Genomic DNA, 22836 nt, shown 5'->3' on the forward strand with positions numbered 1-22836 from the left:
TACGCCTTATAGACCGAGAAGTTTGATTTTTTTATTTTTTCATAAAAAGATTAGTTCCAGCTCTTTACAACTAGGTGGTGATAGTATTTTCTAATTGGTACGCAAATTAAAAAAAGAACTATTTCCACTGTTGCATATTGGTTTGGAATATAGTATCTTCATGCTGAGAATACTTTTCATACCACAATAAATATGGCAGATATTTAGGGAAACCGTATTTATTTAACTGGTTCACCCTGTACATACATATATCGTAGTAATACATATATATCGTAAACTGGTGTGCGAAGTTGAAACTAGTTCTTTTTTGTGTTCATAGGTATATGAAATTACATAGGAATATGTCTATAGGTATATATTAGATCAATGTGCCGAAATTAATGATAAAAAATATAAGTAACATAATCTGAACGTAATTAATGAAACATGTATTGCATTTATATTAAATAAGTCTGTTTTAGCAATAAGTGTGCATGACATAATTATCTGTCGATAGTATAGAAAATTAAAAGTATACGCAATGACTTCTATCGTAACACGAACAATTTCATCTAAATGTAAATATCTCTCTCTCTCTCTCTCTCTCTTCCCCTTATTCACTTTTTTATTGTTTAAATGTTTCTTTAAGTTATTGTAAACTTTAAGCATGTTGTTCATTACAGTATGGAGAAATTGGAGTGTTTTGCGACCATTACTCACATATTGCTCGAAGCATAAATTATCCACAAAACCTGAAGTGCAACAAGAAATTAAAGATGGTAAAATTTTTATATCTCACATACTTGTTTTTATTTTTTTCTGAATAAAATATAAATTTATAATATTTCAGTTTCAAACATAGAGAGTCTAGAAGATATAAATCCATTAAGTCATCCAGATTTTTTTCATGTTTATGATATGTTTACTGTCAAAGACTTGTTTGATGCAAGAGTACATTTTGGTCACAAAGAAGGTTCTTTAAATGATCATATGAGACCTTTTATATTTGGATCTAGGCTAGGTCACTTAATAATCGATTTAGATCAAACCGCTGAACTTTTACGACAAGCATTAAATTTCACAGCCCATATAGCTTCCAGAAATGGAATAATTTTGTTCATAGCAAGAAATTCTCAAATTTCTTATCTTGTAGAAGAAACTGCAAAGCAATGTCAAGAGTATGCTCATACAAGGCTTTGGAAGCCTGGAACATTTACAAATGCCATATGTGAATTTGGAGCTGTTACCAGATTGCCAGATTTGTGTATATTTTTGAATACCATGCAGTCTGTTGTTGAACAACACACAGCAGTGATCCATGCAGCTAAAATGTGTATTCCAACAGTTGGTATTGTAGACACAAATTGCGATCCTAAACTTATAACATATCCAATTCCTGGAAATGATGACACACCTTGTGCCATAGAGTTGTATTGCAAATTATTTAAGGAAGCAATAATGAGAGGCAAGAAATATAAGAATGAAATGCTTGCAAGGGATAAAATATAGTATAATTTCTGATCGAGTACTATAAATCTGTAAAAATCTTATAAGTAAATTTTTTAATTATGAATATATTGTTTTTATTGAATTTATATAGTAAATATAACAAAGTTAAAAATTGCACAAAGCTACAATTATAAATTAGTGAATCAGAAATGAGTTGAATAAAAACAACATAATATATAATATATATTGAAGTATAAGAAAAAATATATATTTATTGTGTTTCTTTTGTACTTGTTTTAATAGTTGTTTTATTATCTCGCAAACGATGCATAAATTTTGCTCCCAGATATTTTATTATCCTAAAACATAAAATAATTTTATAAAATATCTAAATGAAAATTTTGATAAATCTAAAGTAACATACCATAATCCAATATTTGGATAATAAGTTCCAAGGTACGCCAGCTGTAGTATAGCTGGTTTGCAAATCCACACTTCAGAAAGCTTGTTTGCTATTGCAATTCCCATCAGTGTAGCACAACGTTCTACACTCACTTTATTTTTCGGATCTTCTTTCACATTTTCTCCATATTTCTATAAAATAGAGATACACGAAAAAGAACTATAAATAGTTCATAATGTCAATACATTATATATACATACTTCACCACTTTTATCAGTGAATGCTTCTGTCAAAAAATTAGTATATACTGGCCCTGGACATACAACTGTAATTGGTATATTTTTATCAATATTTTCTAAAGCAAAAGTTTTACAATAACCCTGTATATAATAAATATTTATTAATATATATACATATAGATTAACGATTATATGATTATAATTAGTATTATACCCACATGTAATGCAAATTTATTTGCACAATATGTAGCAGAAAATGGTGATGCCGTAACACCAGCAATACTTGAAGTGAATACAAAATGACCTGCACCTACTTTGAGAAAATATTTTGTTACTAATCTAGATAAAGCTATTGGTGAAAATACATTCAAGTCAAACATTTCTTTGTCAACGGATATGTCAATATTCTCCCACAATGCTCGTTGTGATCGTCCTGCATTATTTACAAGTATATCCAACTAAAATTGATTTAATGTATAATCAAAGTATAATGTAATAAACGATCACAATAACATAACATAATATGTATTTACCTTGCCAAATTTAGCAATGATATTATTAAGTGCTGACTCATGACCATTTACATCACAAATATTTAGAACTAGTACTTCAATGTCTGAACTTTTTAAATTTTTATTTCCTAAAAATAAATGAATTAGTATATTAAATTTGTGCAAAAGTATGAGGATAATTAATAGAAATAATAATTATTATTATCAAAAACTTATTTACTTTGCAAGCAATTAATTTTTACTTTTTCCAATTCAGCTTCCCTTCGTGCCAACAAAATTAATTTGCATCCAGCCTCTGCCAAAACATATGCAAGATGTTCTCCAATTCCACTTGATGCTCCTGTTATCCATACTACTTTATCTCTTAAAGTATCTAGCAAAAATGTTAAAAATATATTTAAGAAGAAATCTTAATAATGCATATTACAAATACTTTTTTTGAAAAATATGCATAATTATTACTTGTAGGTTTGCCAAATTTTTCATAGATAGCAAGATGTAAGTCACAATCAAGGAACCAAGGGCAAATAATGTAAACAAGACAATAAATTATAGTTATAAAGCCAATGACAGCTAAAAGATCCATATTACTAAATTATATAATTGAATCTGAAAAATGTGAACATGAAAAGGTATTACATTTTAATCACATATTTTTGTTTTAAGAGATTTTTTTTAAATCAGTATGCAATACATTAAATCTCATGTATTTTTTAAATTTATACTAACTATTGGTTATATTATATTGTCCGAAAAGTTTCTTCCGTTTTATAAGGAAATAATAGACATAATGTTTTTATAGACATAATAATAGATATAATAGGCATAATGTTTTTTGTTTTATATTATTTTATTGAATTATGCACGAACGTAATAATAGAAATATAACGAAATGGATCATACTTAATTCAATAAAATAATATAAAACAGAAATTGTTGTTCATCTATTGTTTGTTATGAAACGAAAGAAGCTTTTCGGACAACCTAATACTTTAAAATGACTTATATTTAATTATAACATAAAGTTCATCTGTACTTACAATTAAATCGGTTATAGAGAAGAAATCTGATTAATATCAAATCAAATTAAATAATATCAAATGATTAATATTAATAATCAAATAGAACCTTTATTAGTGCAAAAAGAAACTGATATTATTAATCGAAGTACGTATATACTTATAATGTAGAGATAAAATCATTTTACTTATATAATTAATACTTTTATGCTAATGCTTATCCTTTTTTATATTTTACTAGTTTACCAGAAATGACCAATCAGATTTGTATTTCATCATACACATAATGGAGTGATAATTACAGTACAATCGAGTAGGAGGTGATTATATGTGAAAATATAAGTCGAAAATGTAGAATAACATTTTTCCTTATGACGCTTTGTTTTAGAAAATATCGAGTTTCAAAATTTGTTGAAAATTAATTTGATTAAATATCAACTAGGTAAGAGAAAACAACCAAAGGAAGTTATTATATACGTGAAAATAAGTAGAAAATATAAAATAAAATTTTCCCATTTAAGACCTTATTTTTCAGAAAATAGAATTTAAAAACTTTTAATTGTGAACTGATCTTATATACGTACCATATCCAAATAGATAATACTTATCCAAATTTATTTTTTTCGAAAATGAAGCCTCAAATGAAAAAATGTTATGTTTTCTTATTTTTTGATGGAGAATGGCTTTTTGACTGATTGTACTACGATTATCGTCCTACTCTGAAGGAAAGGTATAGACATCTATGATAACATAAGTGAGAAACGTTAAAACCAGAATGCAAAATCATGTGGGGTAAAACTATTACACATTATATTATATACAATATTTAATAATAATATTACACGTAATATTGTAAAATGCAATGCCAATACTTTTAACCCAAATAGCACACGAAAAAATATTTAATATATATATACATGGGAGAAATATTCAAGTAAGATAAAACGTTTTAATTTGTCTTTCGATTTATTATTAACAGTATTTATCATTACAACTACAGCATAGTATTGCTACAATTATAACAGCTTTTAGCTATTTATATAAGACAAAGTATGTAAAGGATATTTATATAATCGATTCTAGACATGAAAATGAGAAAAGTTCCTACCAAAAAATGTTTTTACGCTAGATATATGAATCAACCGATGAACCTTCCTCTCTATCTCACTCATACTTGATGTTTCTCATTCAGATCTCAACGAAATGAGACGAACTCAAAGGGATGACATCGGACATGCATAGAATTTTGACTGTCGATTAGTATGTAACAGTTAATGATCATATCGATTATAAACCTACCGTTATATTGGTATATAACCATGATAGCCTGGTATGTAACCATTTTTATTAATATTTTAAACGATTTATATATTTTTATATGACATTTTTTGTTTGGTTATGCTCATAGAATACATTTACGAAATATGAGGCACATAAAATGTGATATCAGTAACACAAAAACGTGTTGTTAAGACAACTTGAGGTATTGTAGGGAGCACAATTTTTCGTATAATTAAGTTCAAAATTTTGTATAATCAAGGTTGTCACCTTTCTTTTATATAGAACTATATATATTTTGATATACGTCGGTATAATTCACATTAAAATCAGTTCAACGATTATAATCACTCGAGGACAAAATCACTTTTATAAAAATGTTTGGAATCTTGAACTGTAATAATCATTCGTGAATTGGTGTTTTGCTTATAATCTTTTGTTAAAACCATATTTAATATTAGATATTAAATTTTGTATGATCATTTTTATGGTGACATCTACATAGTAGAGGAAGTATAGCTCGCGATATTATAATGTATGGAAATCTCCCACTCTTAATTAAAGCCTATAAAATACAAATTATAAGAAAACGAAGTTCGCAAACAGGATACAAAATAAAAGGGTAAGTTTCTGAATTAGAACGATAATTATAACAACAGAAAGGAAATAAATCAATTTAAATTAAATTTTATTGTTAAACTTAATCTCAGTCACATTTGTTTAACTCGTGAGTGAATCTCTTCAATCAAATTTGATTCACGTTAATATTGCGTTTTTGTCGAGAGCAAAAGGTTGCCAGTAAAGCTGACAAAAATAGATAATTTACGTAAGTATCGCGAGTTTGTTGCTATCAATTGCTAATAATTATTTTTTCTAAAGTGATTACCACTTTCTTGTACTCTCTTTCCCCTATTAACTAATAGGTTATCAAAATTAGTAAACAAGTTACACTATTCCAGAATACGCAACATGCTCAGGGTCGGCCATTTGTTAATTACGAGTCAGACATATAGGAAACATTCGATAATTGCACAACTGCACAAAAAGATCCCCTGCATAATTGCACAGTTGTCATTCCTACTATAGGAGCAAGTTCGCCTAACGCACCTCGAAAGTCGATGGCTCATCTCGGTTAAGTAATGTAACATTGTTCAATGTGGGATATCGCTGAGACAATATATACAGATACCAATTCAAAAGTACAACTTTTTTATTGTTGACTTTTTTTAAATTAAACTTTTACTAACATATCTGTATGATCTGATTAAAATGAGATCAAACACGATATAATTTGAATTATATGTACTTACTGATATGTATTTAATTATCATTTATTAAGGAGGCAAATATGCTCCAAATCATAACGTGTTCGGTGTCATTTTAATCAGAAAAATGCAAGAAACATATTGGTTAAAGTTTCGTCGATCACAAATCTAAAATAAGAAAGTTTGATTTTTGAGTTAAAAGTATCAGCTTATCGCGGGCCTTTAACATTAGCTGAATGCTTTGACTTTCAGTCCCTCTTTCTCTTTGACTCGCATAGTCCTTTTCTATGTTCAACACGTCTAAGATTTCAGTTTCGAGGAATAGGAGCATTTTTACCTCTACATAATTGCAACATTTGAATCCCGATTTTTGTGCAATTATTGAATGTTTTATGACTATTTGGCTTGATTTTATTTTCGAACGTGACAAGAAAGAACACAAAGAATGAGAAGAATGAATACGAGAGGCTGGCTGTCGAGCAGCATGTAACACATCGGGATTTCTAATACCAAAGTGTGATAGCAACTATACATATTCTATTCGTTTTTTACTGAATGATGTCACTGTTCATTCGACCACAAACTTTTATGGCTAGCCGCTTTCACGGGTCTCTTATTCGGTCTCAAATTTCTCACTCTGTAGGTAAGTTCAAATAAAAAGAGGAAATATGTAGTAAGTTGCTTATTTCGAATCAGAAATCAGTTGCTTATCGGAACCAAAACTGTACCATGCGGTTAAATTTCATGAGTTTGCAATAAAATATCTCCAATATTCAAATTATATTCATTGGAAAAAAAGAAAGATATAGCTTTTATATCCAAAGATACAACAGTTTTTACTACGAATATTAATTGACTATGAATTTATAGTATGTTTGGAAAAAGTGACTTAATTTTGATCGATTTTAAATTGATTTATTAATTAGTGAAAAATGGAACTGCCTTCTTTATTGCAACAATCTCTCCAATGTTCAAAACTTTTTTTTTACATTTATCAATGATGACCGTTTTTACTGACCGTTATTATTGATGATCGTTATTGTTACGTCACGAGGCTTACCATAGGCCGTATTCCTAACCGCCGCTCGTGGTATTACAGTATCGCAGGCAGATCGTTTTATATAACTGGCGAAATATATACGATGTAGCGCCAAGCGCATAATTCTTATGAAGCAGTGAGTTCTAGAAACGTCGATTCGCCTTCGGTCCGTTATTTTATCCACACAAAGAAGGTGGCATACGTGATTATGGGCGTGAACGGTGACATGATCCGAGCGTAGTGGGGGTCGTCTCCCAGAGAAGACCACGAAAACATCGAAAGATAATCAGTATCATTTGAGGATTCAAACGTTATGCATCGAGAGGTCCAGACGAATAAAATTAAAGTCGATTAGTCTAACGAATATATCGAGAAATATTATAAAGTCAGGTCGAATTCCTGTATCAAATTAATTGTATTTATCATTAAATAATTTGTGACGTGCTCATTATAATACTAAATGATGTTAAATATACAAGTTTATATCAACCCTTTTAATTCAGTGTTAAACTCATTCTAACCACCTCTGTTATCTTAATCGAAACAGAGGAATGACTAATTCGCGGCGTCGATTATCCGAGTCGTGGCAAGAATTTCGCTGACGCGTTTTCCTCGCGTTTTTGTTGGTACGTAATGTTTGGTTGGTAATGTACGTTGGTTGGTAATGTTTGAATACGTCGATGTTGATGCGTATCTTATTTTCACGATTAAAACTATCTTCTTAGTTGTCTGAAGTACAGATATTCCTAAAAAAACAATTTACGATGAAATTTTGCAAACATCCAAGAAAAGAAAACTTTAATTTCCTAAGTCACTAATTTGCAACAAAAGAATTTACCAGAAGAAATGCTGCGGCGAGGAGTAAGGTTTTGAATTTTATGTCTAAATCTGAAGGAAATGTAATTAACATAATATAATCGTGAAGAATATTGTCCCACTGATGCATAAGAGATGCAATTTGATGAGTGCCATCGATCGAGATTACCTAAATGAAATTAATGTACTATAATTAAATGATTTGTAAATAAAGCATAAGGTAGCTTAATAATATCAACCACTTTGAATATTTTTATTACTTCTGAAAATATGGAGGGACCTTATTTACCAAAGTCTATAACATGTGACTGTATGTATAGTCATTTTGTTTTTTAGATGAAGGACTTGTGAAAATTTTTAAATCATAAATAACGTCATAAATAAATCTTCAAATCAGGGCACATGGAGCGTCATGAGATCGACATCTTTGACGAGTCGGCAAGCTACTCGAGAAGCGCGAGCAGGTAACAGTGACTATTATAGTAGAATTAGCTGTAGTCGCAGAAGTAACTCTAGTTGTAGTGCTAGGTGTATTTTCGAGCAATTTATATTAGTAAATAAGTGCTATTTAGTTTTAGTATGAAGATAATGACTCTTACGTATCTTCCTAGTAATACCATCTCATTAAAAATAGGGATATAGATATTCAAAGTGATCAAAGATATTAAAATATAAGCTATTATTAACTTATTATTATATATATATATATATATATCAACATATATACAAATATGTATTAAATAAAATATACAGGCTGTCTCTAAAATCGTCGTACAAACGGTCGTATGCAATGTATAATTATATAATAAAATATGAAAAAAATCGCTTTATTTTCTAAAAAGGTTAGTTTGAAAATTCGCCAGGTTCCTGTGTATTAACTGTCAGCTTCGAGGTATGAAATTTCTGTTTTTGCTCGTGTTTGTATTATTAAACATGATTTATGTCACGATTTGAAAATAATGTTACTATCGTTTTTCGTTTTATTTCTGTACCCAGCTGGGTCGTACCCCGATTTTGGGCACATCCTGTATATCGTTTTTTCTTCCAGACAAAAATTACCTGAAACTGGGATTCTTGATACATGCAACAATCACTAACATTTGGCCCGTATATATTACAAAGTCGCTTTCCTATTGCATCGTACACCGTAAAACTGGAACCTATTATATGCAAATTTTGTCCTATTGTGCCAATTAAATTTGGGCTTAGCACCGACATACTCTGTACAATGAAATTTTCATCTTTTTTTTATATGGTAAATAATAAAAATATAGTCAAGCTATTTTATAATCTTGTATACAGTCCGGATTTTACTCACGTGCGATTTATTCAAAGCAAACGTCCACATGGAATTCATAATCATGGTGAACGCGGTTTCGCCGCATTGGTCCACAATATTTAACTGAAAATCGTCGCGAGTCAATCTGGAGCAACTCCAACCGCTTGATTCATTCTTTGATTCTGTTTCCATTGCTAGGAATAACGTTTCAGCTTTTGGTACTTTTACTCTGTATTGGAATTTCTTTTTTAATCTACCGAGCACTATTAACACGAAAGAAAGAAACTTTTGTCATTTCTGAATTCTCTTCGATTTTAAAGATATGAACATTACGCGGTTTGTAAATGCAAACTTTTCATGCGACTCTCGATGGGTTAATTCTCTATATGTATAATTTAATTTGAATGTAAAATAACGTTCGAAAAGCTTCATTCATTAAAAAATCGATAATCAATTGTACGCAAGCCAAGCATAAGTTATCTTTATCGACATTGTTTTCGTTTAAATTTAGATGAATTACGAACGTGTGCTGAGGTCAACAATCTGCTGAATTTCCAATTGTTCCACGTTAGATAAGAAGTGAGTTCCAGAAAGTACGGTCAGCTGTGACCTTGGTGTCGATATCCAATTCAACGTATTCACAGGAATCGGTCTCCTTTCTTGTCTGGTTTCTCCTGACCGAATTTAATATACCATCATATTTCATATATAATAGGATAGTTCATATGTAATAGAGATTTATTTTGCACATTAAATATTATAACGAATACTGTATTTCGCATTATGTACTTTGTGCATTTTTTCATTCTCAAGTTTCTCATAGATACATAAAATATCCACAGACTACTTATCATTATATTTTACATATTATATTGTATGCTATATGTTAACAATAATTTTATAAACATATTTTACATATTTTTATCAGGAAGATGATATACATACCTTGTGGTTGTGCCGTAATGACGGTTGGCCCCGAAAGGACAGGAACTGTATTGGATACCGAATTCTGTTGCATTTCTATATACTGGGTGGTTACCTGGTTTGGCTCTGCGTGATTATAAAAGTTCGTTTAAACACGCGCTTTTTCTTTATGCTTCCTATTATACAAATTAATCAAATGATTCTGTCGTTAACGAGATGCATATTACTTTAAATACACATTCGAACGTAATTCGTAATATTAACTTTGGAACAGCAAATTGTCAACATACTTTTGCGATTCTACTAATTTTGCCATACTTATGTATTTTTTGTTTTACTAGGTTTGTATATTATTATCTATTAGGTTATATATGAAGGTCACAGGGGAAGATATGATAAGTTACATATTCTATCCTTTAGGATTTCCTAAATTCTATATGTTGTCGATCAATCTTATAATACTAAAACTGTCCTCATTATTTCACCATCAGATTAAATATATGTTTTCTATTGCTCTGTTGAACATTACAAAAATATCATGACATAAATATTATGACGACATTAACTATGTTGATTGTTCATGAAACTTGTACACCTATTTTTCAACACATATTTTTGCAGCACAGGCTATTAATCACGTTATGCTAAATTAGTGACTTTTAATCATCAAATTTAATCAATGGACTTTAGTTATCACATAAAAATCAGACTTATCACCTCTTTCTTTGCGGGCTTCGTATAATTTACGGCGCAATAAAAGCGGTAATAGTAATATCAATAATAACGATGTTCAATAAGAATCACATTCAGGATAACCGAAGGAAATAAGAATCACCAGTTAATACTCCGAAGGTAACACGATTGAGGTCACTAGCTTCCATTTCTTCTGGCAAAAAATCGAGCATTCATTGGTGAATCGGTGCGTGAAAACTATTTACTATTTCAGCAAACGTGTCTTTTTTATCGCTACGCGTAAGAGAACCTTGTCGATTTAATTAATTTTAACGATCGTTAAGCGGCACAGGGGATTACACGGATCGATTAGCGAACAGCCATGAATGTTATCGCGTAGAAACAAGTCGTTTTATGTAGACAAATATTCAAAAACTTGCTCTTTCCTCGGCTAATACTTTATCCTTAATGTTTTTCAGGCTTCAAAAAAATCTTCACGTTTGTGAAATTCTTTTTGTGGGAGATCTAGATTTACACAAGTATCCACTTCCGTTGATGTTATTGCTGAAAATTCGTCCAGATACTGTTCGCTCGTGGTTGTTCGTCGAAAGTTCCGTAAGTCTCTTTTCGTTATCGTTGATAGCCAATCGCTTATCGTAAAACCGGATAAGCGGTATCGTTCTCGTTATTGTCAAAGGCACTGATCGATGTTTCTTATTATTCTTTCCCTGTATTGTTAATAAAAAATAACGCAAATAATTTTAATGATTTGCAACATGAACAATAATATAGTGAAATAGATTATTGCAGGGACTGAGGTACACTACACACGCTCGTTCAGGAAATCATACAACACTTATTCTAGTACGCTCAATTCTCCTATTTTTTTTTTTTTTTTTTATTTGTTAAAATTACAATCAATCCTCGCGTTGAGAATTTTCAGTAATAACTCTCCTATAACACGGTATAACACGGTGAAAAAATTGCGCCAGCCCTCCTACAAAACGATCTCCATATAGCACGGCTTAATAAATTTATGTAAGCCTCGTATAGCATGAATATTTCCATTATATTATTTTGGTTTCGCTTTAATGTGGTTTCGATACAACGCGGAAAGAATTAATCGTGTTATAAGAAGGAGAGTCGACTGTATTTGTTTTAAAGTTAATACAACTTAACTAATCGTAAGAGGATATGGTAGAAAATTATGGTATAGCGATGCGTAAGTCAAGATTTTGAGAATTTCAATTTAGTGAAACGTAATTCAACTTTTCAAAATATCGTCCCTTCGGCTTCATGATTATTTTCAATCGTAATTTTATTCTCTGTTGCGGTACATTTTCGTGACTTTCAAAAATAGAACACCTTCGTTCCAGGAATAATTAAAAACCCTAATACCACAAAATACCGATATTCAACTATTATAGGAATGTTAAAATTGAAAAATTCCCACTGATCCCTTAACTATCTGGGAATTCTCTTTTAGGTCACCCGCACTCTGTTCTCGTACTCTGGAGGAGAGAGGATTTCTGAACAAAACGAGACGCATACAATCCCGAGAAAATTATTACTAAAAACTCCGTCAAATCGTCTCATCCTTTAACTATCCTTCGTAATGCTTCACGGAAACTATTTCAGATCATTACCGACCATTCATTCCATTAAGGATCAACGTTGTCTTAACGTAACATTTCATCTGCAACTTTTTCTTAGTTCAATTTACATTACTAAATTCTGCTTTTTCATATTTTGATTTTTTGAAAGAAATGTTTAAGAGTCTGTTTAATATCTTTCTATAATTATTCTCTCTTTCGTTCAAAATTGAAATCACATAAGTCGTGGAAATTTGAAAAAGTATTTCTGAAATATTTATAATGCTGTAACAAATGTCACAGAGATTCTTTGCAAGGCTTTGAGTTATGTAGTGGACTTCTGTAGAGTTATCCTGATCATGTTTTTTAATAACGTTGTTCAAACATGTTTAATAACGTTAACATAACTGAATTCTTATGGGAATGTTCCCACACCACCGAGGCAAATTCAATCGGTATTCATCTTTGCTCGGTATTGTACTGACGGTGCTACATAAATTGAGAAATTTAAGGAAAAGGCAAAAATTGATCAAAAAACCAAGAAGAAGTAGTAGGTCATGAAGAAGTAGGTTGAGAAATTTCCAGCATCTCACTGGTAATTATTTTTAAAATAAGAATTCATATATATATTAACGATAAGAATCGAACAAAATTCTATTATATATTCTATTATATATTAGATAGAACTGAAAAGAACGTGTAAAACTAGAACGTTATAACGTTAAATACAGTAATCGAATAGAAAAATTCTGGGTCAACCAATGTATCGATGAAGAACACGCAGAGATATTTCAATCGAAATATTCAAGTCCACGTGTGTCATTTGTCAAACATCGTTAGCATATCGTCATTTACCTATTATTTATTCCACCCTTCAAAAAGTTGTTTTAATTCCAAGAAAACTGGAGACTCTAGAAACCTCCAGGAACTACGTCAAACGACTAAATCCTGGAAACTAGCGAACGGCTGGTAAAAAGTTAACGTTACACAGACAACCTAATAACATTCTAATACTACAAAAGTGGAATATCGTCAAATTTCTCTCAAATTTTCCTACCAACTTTTCGAACAACACCGTATATCAAATTATCCAAAAAGATTAACATATTTCGAATGGACGACAAAACAAAAAAGAGGGGGAGATTCTTTTGGGATTCTAAGGGTTCGCTCGAATTGGCTGGTTCATTGGATTGATGTAACGCGTGATTATAATTTTCCGGTTTGGCGTGTTTTCTCAGGCACACCCCACACGCCTTTACTTGTTGCTGCTCCACGGTGATTCCATGCGCGGTTCTATCGATCCTGGTGTTCCCTATATAAGAGGCCGCGTCATCGGTAGTCGTGAAACAGCAGGTCGTCCAATATTCTATGTAATCCGTGGAGAATTGTCACGGTGGAAGCAGTGGTACAAGGGTGAACGCGCAAACCAAATAAAACACTGGCTTGTGCCACGCGAATGACTAACTAAAAATCAAGTAAGTTATCCATCGAATAAAACAGTGTCGTTATATCATTTTTCTAATTTTATCAAACCAATCTTTCTAACTTGCGTACTCGTCCCTTGTTTAGAAGTAATCTAACATCGAAGAAATTCACGTCGATAAGTTTAAAAATTACATTCTTTTTGCTTAAGGACGAAAGTATTTGCATTGCTGAAGGGTTTCCCTGTTTCCTTGTAGAGATTTTGTATCACTAGCTTGAGTTTAGCCTCACCATCTGTTAGACTCATGGCACTACGAATCACCTCTGACCGTGCGGTCAAATTAACCATGAAATAGATATTTATTATCCGTAATGTAACAAGTAATGTTTATAAAATTCTTTCTTCTGTATGTACAACTCACTGTTCGCGTTTCACATAAGTCAGAGAAGCTGAGTGGAAAAGTGATACAAGTGTATATTTCTATAAATAAATGCAGAAAGTGACATATAACATTCGTATTTGTTTGTGAGATCTTCTCGTAAATTATCAAGTTTTTACAAGTACGAATAGTAAATCCGTTCTTGATTTTTTTGTGAGCGTAACTTCGTTTAAAATTTCCTCGAATTCAATATTTTATCGATTGTATTATTTTTCTCTTGAACCGTTCGTTCGCTGTGAGTTCTCCTTTCCTTTCTTCCGAATTTCGTGAATTCTAATTCTTTTCATTCGTTCGAATTAGCATCATACACGCATGCTAAAAGCATACAGTTATTGAAAGGGATGAAGCGAATAAAATTCGTCACGGTGTCGAAGGATTAAAGACTAGTTTACGCGATTGATCAATATTTAACTTTCTATATTTCGCACAGTCTTCTCGAATTCGGCACGGTGGAAATCAAATAATTTGTCTTTGTATAAACGCAAAGTTAAAGTCAAGTCACTGGAGTTCGGTTAACTCGACCAATTTAATCGCTTGATCAAGGATCAAAGACAAATGAAACACAATGTGTACAAAAACGGTCTATCGACAAAGGTTTCTCCGAATACCTTGAATGAAATTTAAGAGCACGGTGTCGGTGTTCTGTTAGCCGGTTATCGATTAGCGACTGTACCGCGTATTTTCGTGCTTCTTGATACGATCGATGCGATTCTGCATATTTCTTCGATAAAATGGTTATTGTATATACGTATATAGATACGTTACGAATACGCAGAAAGTTGTTGGTAATAGGAGGAGGGTCAATGTTAATCGGATTTCACGATGATGCGGCAAAGCTGATTGTACGCGTGGAATGCATTACGTCTATCGATCTGAGAAGCGTCGCGTCATTCAGGAACAACAAGGGGGAAGAAAGTTCTTCCTTAATGTCCAGATTATATCTTTTTTATCATTGGAAAAATTCATTGTCATTAGAAAATTCATCCTCGTTTCGTCGTTTTTAAATTCGTTATTTAACTCTTGCACGACGAAGCTCACATCAATTCCAACTTATTATTACGAGTCAAATATTACTTATGTCATTAAACGTTTATTGTTTATTGTTAACATTCGTTGTTAATTAATATTATTCTATCGATATTTCGTAAGTGTCAGTCTATCGACTACAGTCGCTGCTGTATGAAGGATTTTATTTTTTTATGTAAATTTAGTTATCAAGTAGTAAAAATTTCCATTTAGATTTTCCCTTTATCGCTGTAAAATAAAATATTCGGTGCTTATAACGACGATCTAGTCTCTGTTGACTAAATTAAGTGCTGTACTGTACTAATTTAGTTATGTACGTATTTAGTTTAGTTATGTAAATTAGAGGAATTTAGTTATGTAAATTAAATGCAACAACACAGAAGTAACGCGACAGTAAAAGAACCATTCGTAACAAGAACGATCCTTATCAAATTTTTCGACCTTTTAAATAATGTATAGTAACGATAGGTTCTAGTTGCCAGAAACTATGATAGATTTACTGCGTATTATATAAAATGATTTTTGAAAAATGATTTTTTTAAAATGATTGATAATTTATGATCTATTATGGAATGAAAATGAATTGTTTCTATAAAAACTTTTGTCGCGAGAATAACAACTTCATGATTTAATTAGATACGATTATTCTGTAGTATAATTATAGTAAATGGATACACTCCTACAAATCATATTATATACAGGGTGGTTGGTAACTGGTGGTACAAGCGGAAAAGGGGTGATTCTAGGCGAAAAAAGAAGTCGAAAATATAGAATACAAATTTTTCGTTCGAGGCTTTGTTTTCGAGAAAATCGACTTTGAATTTTTGCTCGGTACGCGTGCACTCTACCACGTCTCGTTATAACGGACCTCACTGTAGATCGTTGTCTCGATGGAAAAATTTAAAAGAAAAAGAAAAAAAGAATTAAAAAAAAATTTTTATTCTATATTTTCGACTTTTTTTTCGCGTAGAATCACCCCCTTTCCCCTTGTGCCATCAGTTACCAACCACCCTGTATATTGAACAGAAATCGGAGATTTTATAAAGTATTCTTTTGCTTTCTTGGAGGTAGACAGTCATATTTTTGTTATAAACTCGTCAACTATAACAGTATATATCATTTATGATAGCTGAAAAATATTTTATACAAACATATGAATTTCAAGTTAATTTTAATTTAATCCCATTGCGTCTCAATCATTCTATAAATATTTTATAAATACAATCGATTTTACCTGAGCATCGAATCATCGATTGATGTAGAATTACATCAATCTCTGTAACGAAAAAGTCGATCGACCAGGGCGTAGAGTGTAGAGCAATCCCTGTTGCATCACTAGTTTTCACTACTACGTCTTCTGTTAAGAAGAAGTCTTCGCTGGCCTTTTTACGGAATCGATATCGACTGATAAAGCTGATTAAAGAGAACTACTAACACACTTTCCATTCTCTTCTAACGCTGGTCATCCTCGTCGATGTTCTTATCCATTTTCTAGAACCAAACTGAACCTCCTAAATATTCTTAACGTAAGATCATAAAGTCAAGGCTTCCATTTCCTGTCCATGGGTCGACTTTTCTGTACTATGACACTTGGGTAGGCAACCTGTTAAAGATACCATAAAGTAGCTTTCCTTTAACACTGGGATCGTCTGTTGCATGATTGCTTTAGAATAGCAGATTCGATGCTAACATTTACTAAATCTGAAGAAAATTTAGAAGACGAATTTTTAGGAAATACGTACATACGGGAACAATATGTAATTTTCAGCGTTATAACTGACAAGCTTTCTGCAAAACAGTGTACGATTAAGCGTATGTTCCTTCAGGAGTTACGCTACAATTTTGATCTACGTTAAAAATGAAATTTAATAGATTCCATATTACGCTATAAAACTTCGATGTATATATAGTTTGTGGACTAAAATTCGCTATCCAAATAAATAATACATAAAATATATATTATACATCTATATAATAATATACAGACATATGAAAATAGTTGAATTATCATGAAATCTTTTCTCACTTTGTAACTACATATAGAATGAAATTATAGTTAATATTCAAATAACTAAATCTAAAACTTGCAGCGCAATTATTTCATTGATTTTGTCTTACGAACCGTTTCTTTTTCTGAAAGCTACTTAATTAGTCTTATAGAACATACAATTTTATATGCAATTTCGTAATATTATGTTTCATAGACATTCGTAAACAATTCCACAAAGAACGTGCAAACGATTTACAAAAATCTATAAATGCAAGATTGTAACAGTTATTTGCTTTTGAAGGTAAAATGCTGCCTCAAGAATGGCTATTAGTGTCTCTACTCATGGGGTCGGCGACGGCGCTGGCACCCATGCCCCATCATTCGATGGAGGAATCTTTGAGGAGTGCTTTGGATGCCATTACCAGAAAACAACGATCTCTGGATACGAATTCGCAAGACTACTACAATGATTTACGCTCGTTTAAGTATCATGGTGGAGAGGGAGAAAGGAAGCTTGACAGAGAACGTCAGGGTGAAAGGGAAATAGAAGAGGAGGACGAAGAAATAGAATTTTTGCCTAATGGTACTCTCTCGTATGATGGTTTAGCACGTTCATGCATAAGGTTCATGCACAACCATCACGATGGTTTAGCATATTTCGTTATTCACTTTCATATACCACCTACTTTTATATCGGCTATTCCATTTTATAAAGAGCGCTTTAATTGGTCAAGTCCGAAGAAAATAATAAAATTATTTCTCTTAAAATTTTGTTTTTCAACAAATTAGAGATCGAAGGTTTATCGTGTACGTGCACGTTTCGGATCGAATAAAAATGCAAATGTACTCGTTCTATGTTTTATTTATATGTATACATAAACCGAGTACATATTATGTACTTTTTGGAGTTAGCTAAGTGCATGTATAATATTTTTACGAAAGATCTCAAAGAAAAAAGCTTTATCATGTTTGTTCTACTCATTTTTTTTTTAATCTTCAATTTCCTGTCCAGGCATATTCATTCTTGGACACTCTATATACCGTAGCTAATAAAATTTACTTAGAAAGATCAATCAAATCTTAGATCATAAATATTTTCTACGTAATGGAAATTTGTTCTAGAAACTGGTCAACTAGAAACTGTAGGAAATGGTTTCCAAGATTTGAATAATAAATTACTGGAAAGAGCATTGATTGATTATCTAGAGAATGTACCCCAACAGCAGGTAGAGTTTCTTTCTTTCCTTAGTCGACGTTGTTATACTATATTTCTATGAAAAGAAAGAGCTACATTGTTTGGTACTATCCAGGAACAACCGGTCACATCGTTATTTCGAGAACGTGAACGAGGTTCCAATCGTAAAAGGGGCTATGGTTCTGAACGATCGAATATTGACAATAAGGAGTTGGCGAAATTGTTTCTAGAAGAACTGCAGGATGGCTCTCCGTATAATCTTGGAGATGCGGATGACGAAGGGTACATGGACTCTCGTCAGATGCTCTATGATCGATACAGAGGCGATCGAGGCAACAAAATATACGAGTTAGCGATTAATATGAATTTTAATACTCAACTTTATTGGACTAACGATAACCTACATAATTTTAAAATATAATAGGACTAAGTTATTTAATTTTAAAATAATGATTTATTTCATTCAATTCATTTTAATTTATATTTTTATTTATATAAACATTGTTATTTCTTAGTACAAAATAATCCTTATAAAAAATATTTCGTATATTTATTAATGTTAAAGTTTAAAAATGTGGTGAGATTTAAAATACTGACGAAACTATGGATAATAGGAATTCAGGTCCAATGTCCTGGGGTGCATTGTTGAATAAAGAGTCTATGGCCCGAGGTCAGAGTCGAGAATCCGAGGAAAACGATTTCGGCGATCGGGAACAAGACCCAAACTTATTGTACCTCTCAATGGGCGAACGAAGAAACATGAATGGTGGGTATTCCATAGGACGACCCCTGAGGACCTACAGAAATATGGCTAAACGGTATCTAGTTGCCAAGAGGAGCCCAAAACCTGTATCTACATCTACCAAAAAGCAGATTACCGATCCCAAGGTAAATCAGCTGAGAAGTTTTCTAGAAATTCTTTAGCAATTTGCAGTCAAATATTACATGCGTGATTAAATATTAAATAGATACTTTCATTTTAAAATATACTTAATTTTTACTTTTTTTTGTCGTACATTCAAATGATTTAAATTTAAATTTAAAATAAAGTATCTATTTATTTACATTTTAAGGTCGCTCAAGATCTGGGAGCGCTGTTTGGCACTCAATCCGTGGATAATCAAAATCATACTCACAACTTCAAGCATGATCACAGCCACGATCACGACCATGATCATGACCATAATCACGATCACGATCACGATCATGAACATGGGGATCAGCATAAACACGAGAGTTCTTCGGAAGCGCCAAAGGTGACCCCTTCGCCAAAAGGGCAAAAGGAGAATGTGACAAAGTTAGGCAAGTCAAAATCTATCGAGGTGAGAAAGAAGAGCGTCGATTGGTCTCAATATTTTGGTATTGATAGAAGAAAGAAGAAAGCTACGTTCATGGTTGGCCAAGGGACTCCGAATCAAGACGATGAATGGATGTTACAGCGATACTATGAAGTAATTAAGAGAAGTAGAAAATGTTCTTCTTTTTCTTATTCTTTCTCTAATCGTAAACTCGATCTACAATGGTTGAATTAATATATCGGTTTATTAGAATATGGTAGAGAATCTGAAGGCAAACGACCGAGAATACGAAAAGGAAGCTGACGAAAGAAAAGACAGGTTGGATCAACTAGATCCCAGACAGAAAACCATTAAGGACTTGATTATTGAGGAAGCTTTGAAATACAGAGATTCTGAAAATGGTATAGATATGCAAAAGGTATGACTCGTTTAAAGAAACCAATTAATATACATGACACGACAGTTAGCGTTATGTATATATCAATATTTTATAATGTTTAAATAAAATGATAGGTAAAGGATAAGATAATGGCACGAATTGCATCTGCCTATTCCTTCGAAAAAATGAGAAAAGCACTAAACGAACTCAGGAACAATGTGGCGACTAGGATAGAGGCTCAAAAGGCAACTCATGTACAGGGTAATCAAACTTCGAACTTTCGAGAGAATAGTAGCAACTCTAAATCCAAGGATAAACGCATCAACAATTTAATAGAAACTGAAGGTGCAATTTGATTAATCATTATATCGTGTTATACTGTTTAGTACCAATACATTATATTAACTATTACATTTTGTGAAAAGCCATGGAAGAAAATAGAGCCTGTCCAGAGCTAGAACTGATCGAGAGACGATGCAGAACAGTAGACACTTTAGGTGGAGACGAATCACAGATGCTCTATCTTCCTTGCGTCATGCTTCAAATCTGCAAGGCCTGCGTAAATATTCTTACCCTAATCTTGATCATTCAAAAGTCTCTATCTAAAACTCTAGTTACTTAATTTGTCGAACACAATTCCATCCTATTTCATTTTATTTATTTATTTATTGTTTACGAGAAAAAGGGAAATCCCATTAAAATATATAAAGCTGAATAAAATAAATTTCCTATTAATTTCAGGTACAGAACGACCTAGAAGAAGAATGTTTAGGTAACTATGCAGTGGAAGCGGGAAAAATCTGCGACGCCCAAGAAATAAGAGAAGGACCAAAGAGCAGAGAAGCGTGCGCCAGCACAGCTTTGATATTGTCGCAATTACAGACTCCGACTGCAATCTCCGATCAATGTCGCCTCGATGGAAACGACTCTTGTTTACGACGTTATCATTACCAATACTGGCATCGTTACCTTACTTACCCCTACAACGGGCGACGATTGAACAGCGCCTACGATATGACCAGCTCTCAACAATCGGACCGATAAAAAAACAAAGGATTAAAATTAAGTGAGACGATGTCGAGAAACGGGTGTGGCTTTTCAACAAATCAGTGACCTCGAACCGAGCTTCATTTCTATAGTCAACTTTCAGCATTTCGTTTATTTGGTTTGCAACCGAGAGAAAAAGAAAAACGTTGAGGTCAAGGAATAGAGGTTAGGTTGTTCGAAACAATATATCATCCAAGAATGCGATAAGAGTCATGTTACTTTTATTGAGCGGGTGGGTTCATTTAAGACGAAAGAGACAAAGAATCAAAGAATCTAATAACTTTTAAAGTCGATTCGAGAACATGTCGATGAAGATGGTTGAAGTGGCTTCGAGTTTTGCGTACATGATTGTGTACAACAGATTGATTCCATTACATGCGGATATCGTTTAATATAATAAAATGGAAAAGGAACGACTGAAATTTGAACTATTTGCGAGGTGTATTTCTTTTTTTTTCTAGTAATAAATGTAACGACAAGCTATGAGGGACAATAATTATCAAACGAAATTTTTGTCATTATTTCCCAAGAATGGACGAACTTCAAAATTTCTTATCTCGCTAATAATATAAAGCCATTTGAACTTTAAAAAAAGTAAAAATTTTGGACGAACGCCTCGCAGAAGAAATTATCAGTTATATAATAAAATACATTAAAACAGTCGTTGAACATCAGAGAGCATAACATACGATGACGTTTAATTTTTTTACACTAGATGATTTTCAGCAATTTCCTCGCAATCACGTAATAAAAAGTTCATTTTTCTTACTTTGTCCAGATTAAATTTACCTGAATACTTCCAAATGATGCTGCATAATAACGCGTTAAAGTATCTTATTTATCTATTTTCTTCCATTGTGAAATATGCAACATGCAACATAAATCTACCGAAATATATCGATATTAAAAGATATTTAATAAAGTTTAAAAAGGTACACCATGATTCTATTCTAGTGTAAATTTATATTTCGTCGGATAAAAGATCAACGTATGTATATCTATGTCTGTCTTTATGTTATCAAAACCAGAAATACATTCTATGTGTCAGTCCTATATTCAAATGTAATAAATATATTTCAAAATAATTGTCTCATATTGTTTATTGAAAATCGTGATGGTACATTAATAAGAAGGTATTTTTTAATAACTAAGGATTATTAAACTTAGTATTCGAATCGATACTCATGTCAGTCATTTGTTTAAGCGATTCGAAAATTTCAAGACATTCTGGAGTGTACAACTTCAGAAATTCTAGTTGCAATTGAGCACATTCGACTAAAAGTGAAAAAGATGTTAAAAAGACTCTTTTTATTATAGAAATAATTAATATATTAGCAAATAGGAAATGTCCTCTTTAGTATTAGAATATACCTCTCCATTTTGAGACTACTTCCAATTTCTTTTTTAACTCCAAATTTAATTTATTTATTTCCTGGATAATATTTACATTATCATCCGACATTATTTCAGAAATAAAAATTTGTAACTAATATCTCTTTTCTTTTAAAACAAGAAATATTACGAATTAATTATTCTGACCACTCTAGTCGTAGTAATTGAAATCAAAGATGGT

The 22836-nt window shown here is 31.9% G+C and overlaps 6 protein-coding genes and 2 long non-coding RNA genes across 24 annotated transcripts; 5 read left to right on the forward strand and 3 right to left on the reverse strand.

Annotated features, from left to right (window-relative positions):
* Positions 1–202: 202 nt before the first annotated feature.
* LOC117212862 (28S ribosomal protein S2, mitochondrial) lies at positions 203–1670 on the forward strand. 2 transcript variants are annotated; one of them, XM_033457954.1, is made up of 3 exons: positions 203–557; positions 663–758; positions 830–1670. In XM_033457954.1, exons 1-3 carry the CDS (start codon positions 521–523, stop codon positions 1486–1488), a joined length of 792 nt encoding a protein of 263 aa, XP_033313845.1. In that variant the 5' UTR covers positions 203–520; the 3' UTR covers positions 1489–1670. The 2 variants fall into 2 exon arrangements, with proteins under 2 accessions (XP_033313845.1, XP_033313854.1); XM_033457963.1 differs by having other exon boundaries at positions 203–351.
* Positions 1664–7290, reverse strand: LOC117212817 (dehydrogenase/reductase SDR family member 7). 2 transcript variants are annotated; one of them, XM_033457883.1, is made up of 8 exons: positions 7205–7290; positions 3045–3191; positions 2803–2955; positions 2604–2710; positions 2289–2528; positions 2092–2211; positions 1853–2022; positions 1664–1787 (listed from the first exon to the last, which is right to left on the reverse strand). In XM_033457883.1, the coding sequence occupies exons 2-8, from the start codon at positions 3166–3168 to the stop codon at positions 1700–1702; spliced, it is 1002 nt and encodes a 333-aa protein (XP_033313774.1). In that variant the 5' UTR covers positions 3169–3191; positions 7205–7290; the 3' UTR covers positions 1664–1699. The 2 variants fall into 2 exon arrangements, with proteins under 2 accessions (XP_033313774.1, XP_033313765.1); XM_033457874.1 differs by lacking the exon at positions 7205–7290 and adding an exon at positions 3623–3759.
* On the forward strand, positions 3127–4559 carry LOC117212927. Its single transcript, XR_004488558.1, has 2 exons — positions 3127–3214; positions 3843–4559. It is a non-coding gene; the product is annotated as an uncharacterized LOC117212927 (long non-coding RNA).
* Positions 4915–9897, forward strand: LOC117212908. 8 transcript variants are annotated; one of them, XR_004488546.1, is made up of 6 exons: positions 7427–7809; positions 7909–8219; positions 8336–8463; positions 8753–8841; positions 9048–9254; positions 9790–9897. It is a non-coding gene; the product is annotated as an uncharacterized LOC117212908 (long non-coding RNA). The 8 variants fall into 8 exon arrangements; XR_004488550.1 differs by lacking the exon at positions 9790–9897 and adding an exon at positions 9335–9470 and having other exon boundaries at positions 8753–8891; XR_004488551.1 differs by lacking the exons at positions 7427–7809; positions 8753–8841; positions 9048–9254; positions 9790–9897 and adding exons at positions 4915–4931; positions 5385–5501; positions 8634–8695 and having other exon boundaries at positions 8015–8219.
* Positions 7816–16785, reverse strand: LOC117212829 (phospholipid scramblase 2-like). 8 transcript variants are annotated; one of them, XM_033457946.1, is made up of 7 exons: positions 16589–16780; positions 10224–10328; positions 9803–9952; positions 9318–9541; positions 9059–9220; positions 8022–8168; positions 7816–7929 (listed from the first exon to the last, which is right to left on the reverse strand). In XM_033457946.1, exons 1-7 carry the CDS (start codon positions 16602–16604, stop codon positions 7897–7899), a joined length of 837 nt encoding a protein of 278 aa, XP_033313837.1. In that variant the 5' UTR covers positions 16605–16780; the 3' UTR covers positions 7816–7896. The 8 variants fall into 8 exon arrangements, with proteins under 8 accessions (XP_033313837.1, XP_033313780.1, XP_033313784.1 ...); XM_033457889.1 differs by lacking the exon at positions 16589–16780 and adding an exon at positions 11038–11132; XM_033457893.1 differs by having other exon boundaries at positions 7817–7929; positions 10224–10378; positions 16589–16785.
* Positions 11328–13942, forward strand: LOC117212895. Its single transcript, XM_033458027.1, has 2 exons — positions 11328–11489; positions 13705–13942. The coding sequence occupies exons 1-2, from the start codon at positions 11343–11345 to the stop codon at positions 13924–13926; spliced, it is 369 nt and encodes a 122-aa protein (XP_033313918.1). The 5' UTR covers positions 11328–11342; the 3' UTR covers positions 13927–13942.
* LOC117212802 (stress response protein NST1) lies at positions 13801–22031 on the forward strand. The gene is made up of 10 exons (XM_033457848.1): positions 13801–13941; positions 17646–17927; positions 18467–18570; positions 18655–18887; positions 19154–19427; positions 19613–19990; positions 20088–20255; positions 20351–20561; positions 20642–20775; positions 20958–22031. The coding sequence occupies exons 2-10, from the start codon at positions 17651–17653 to the stop codon at positions 21258–21260; spliced, it is 2082 nt and encodes a 693-aa protein (XP_033313739.1). The 5' UTR covers positions 13801–13941; positions 17646–17650; the 3' UTR covers positions 21261–22031.
* Positions 22032–22345: 314 nt separating this feature from the next.
* LOC117212904 lies at positions 22346–22836 on the reverse strand. The gene is made up of 2 exons (XM_033458039.1): positions 22635–22836; positions 22346–22538 (listed from the first exon to the last, which is right to left on the reverse strand). The coding sequence occupies exons 1-2, from the start codon at positions 22723–22725 to the stop codon at positions 22411–22413; spliced, it is 219 nt and encodes a 72-aa protein (XP_033313930.1). The 5' UTR covers positions 22726–22836; the 3' UTR covers positions 22346–22410.

The sequence above is a fragment of the Bombus bifarius genome, unplaced genomic scaffold (assembly GCF_011952205.1).
Source record: "Bombus bifarius isolate JDL3187 unplaced genomic scaffold, Bbif_JDL3187 scf7180000007970, whole genome shotgun sequence".
Classification (NCBI taxonomy): Eukaryota; Metazoa; Arthropoda; class Insecta; order Hymenoptera; family Apidae; genus Bombus; species Bombus bifarius.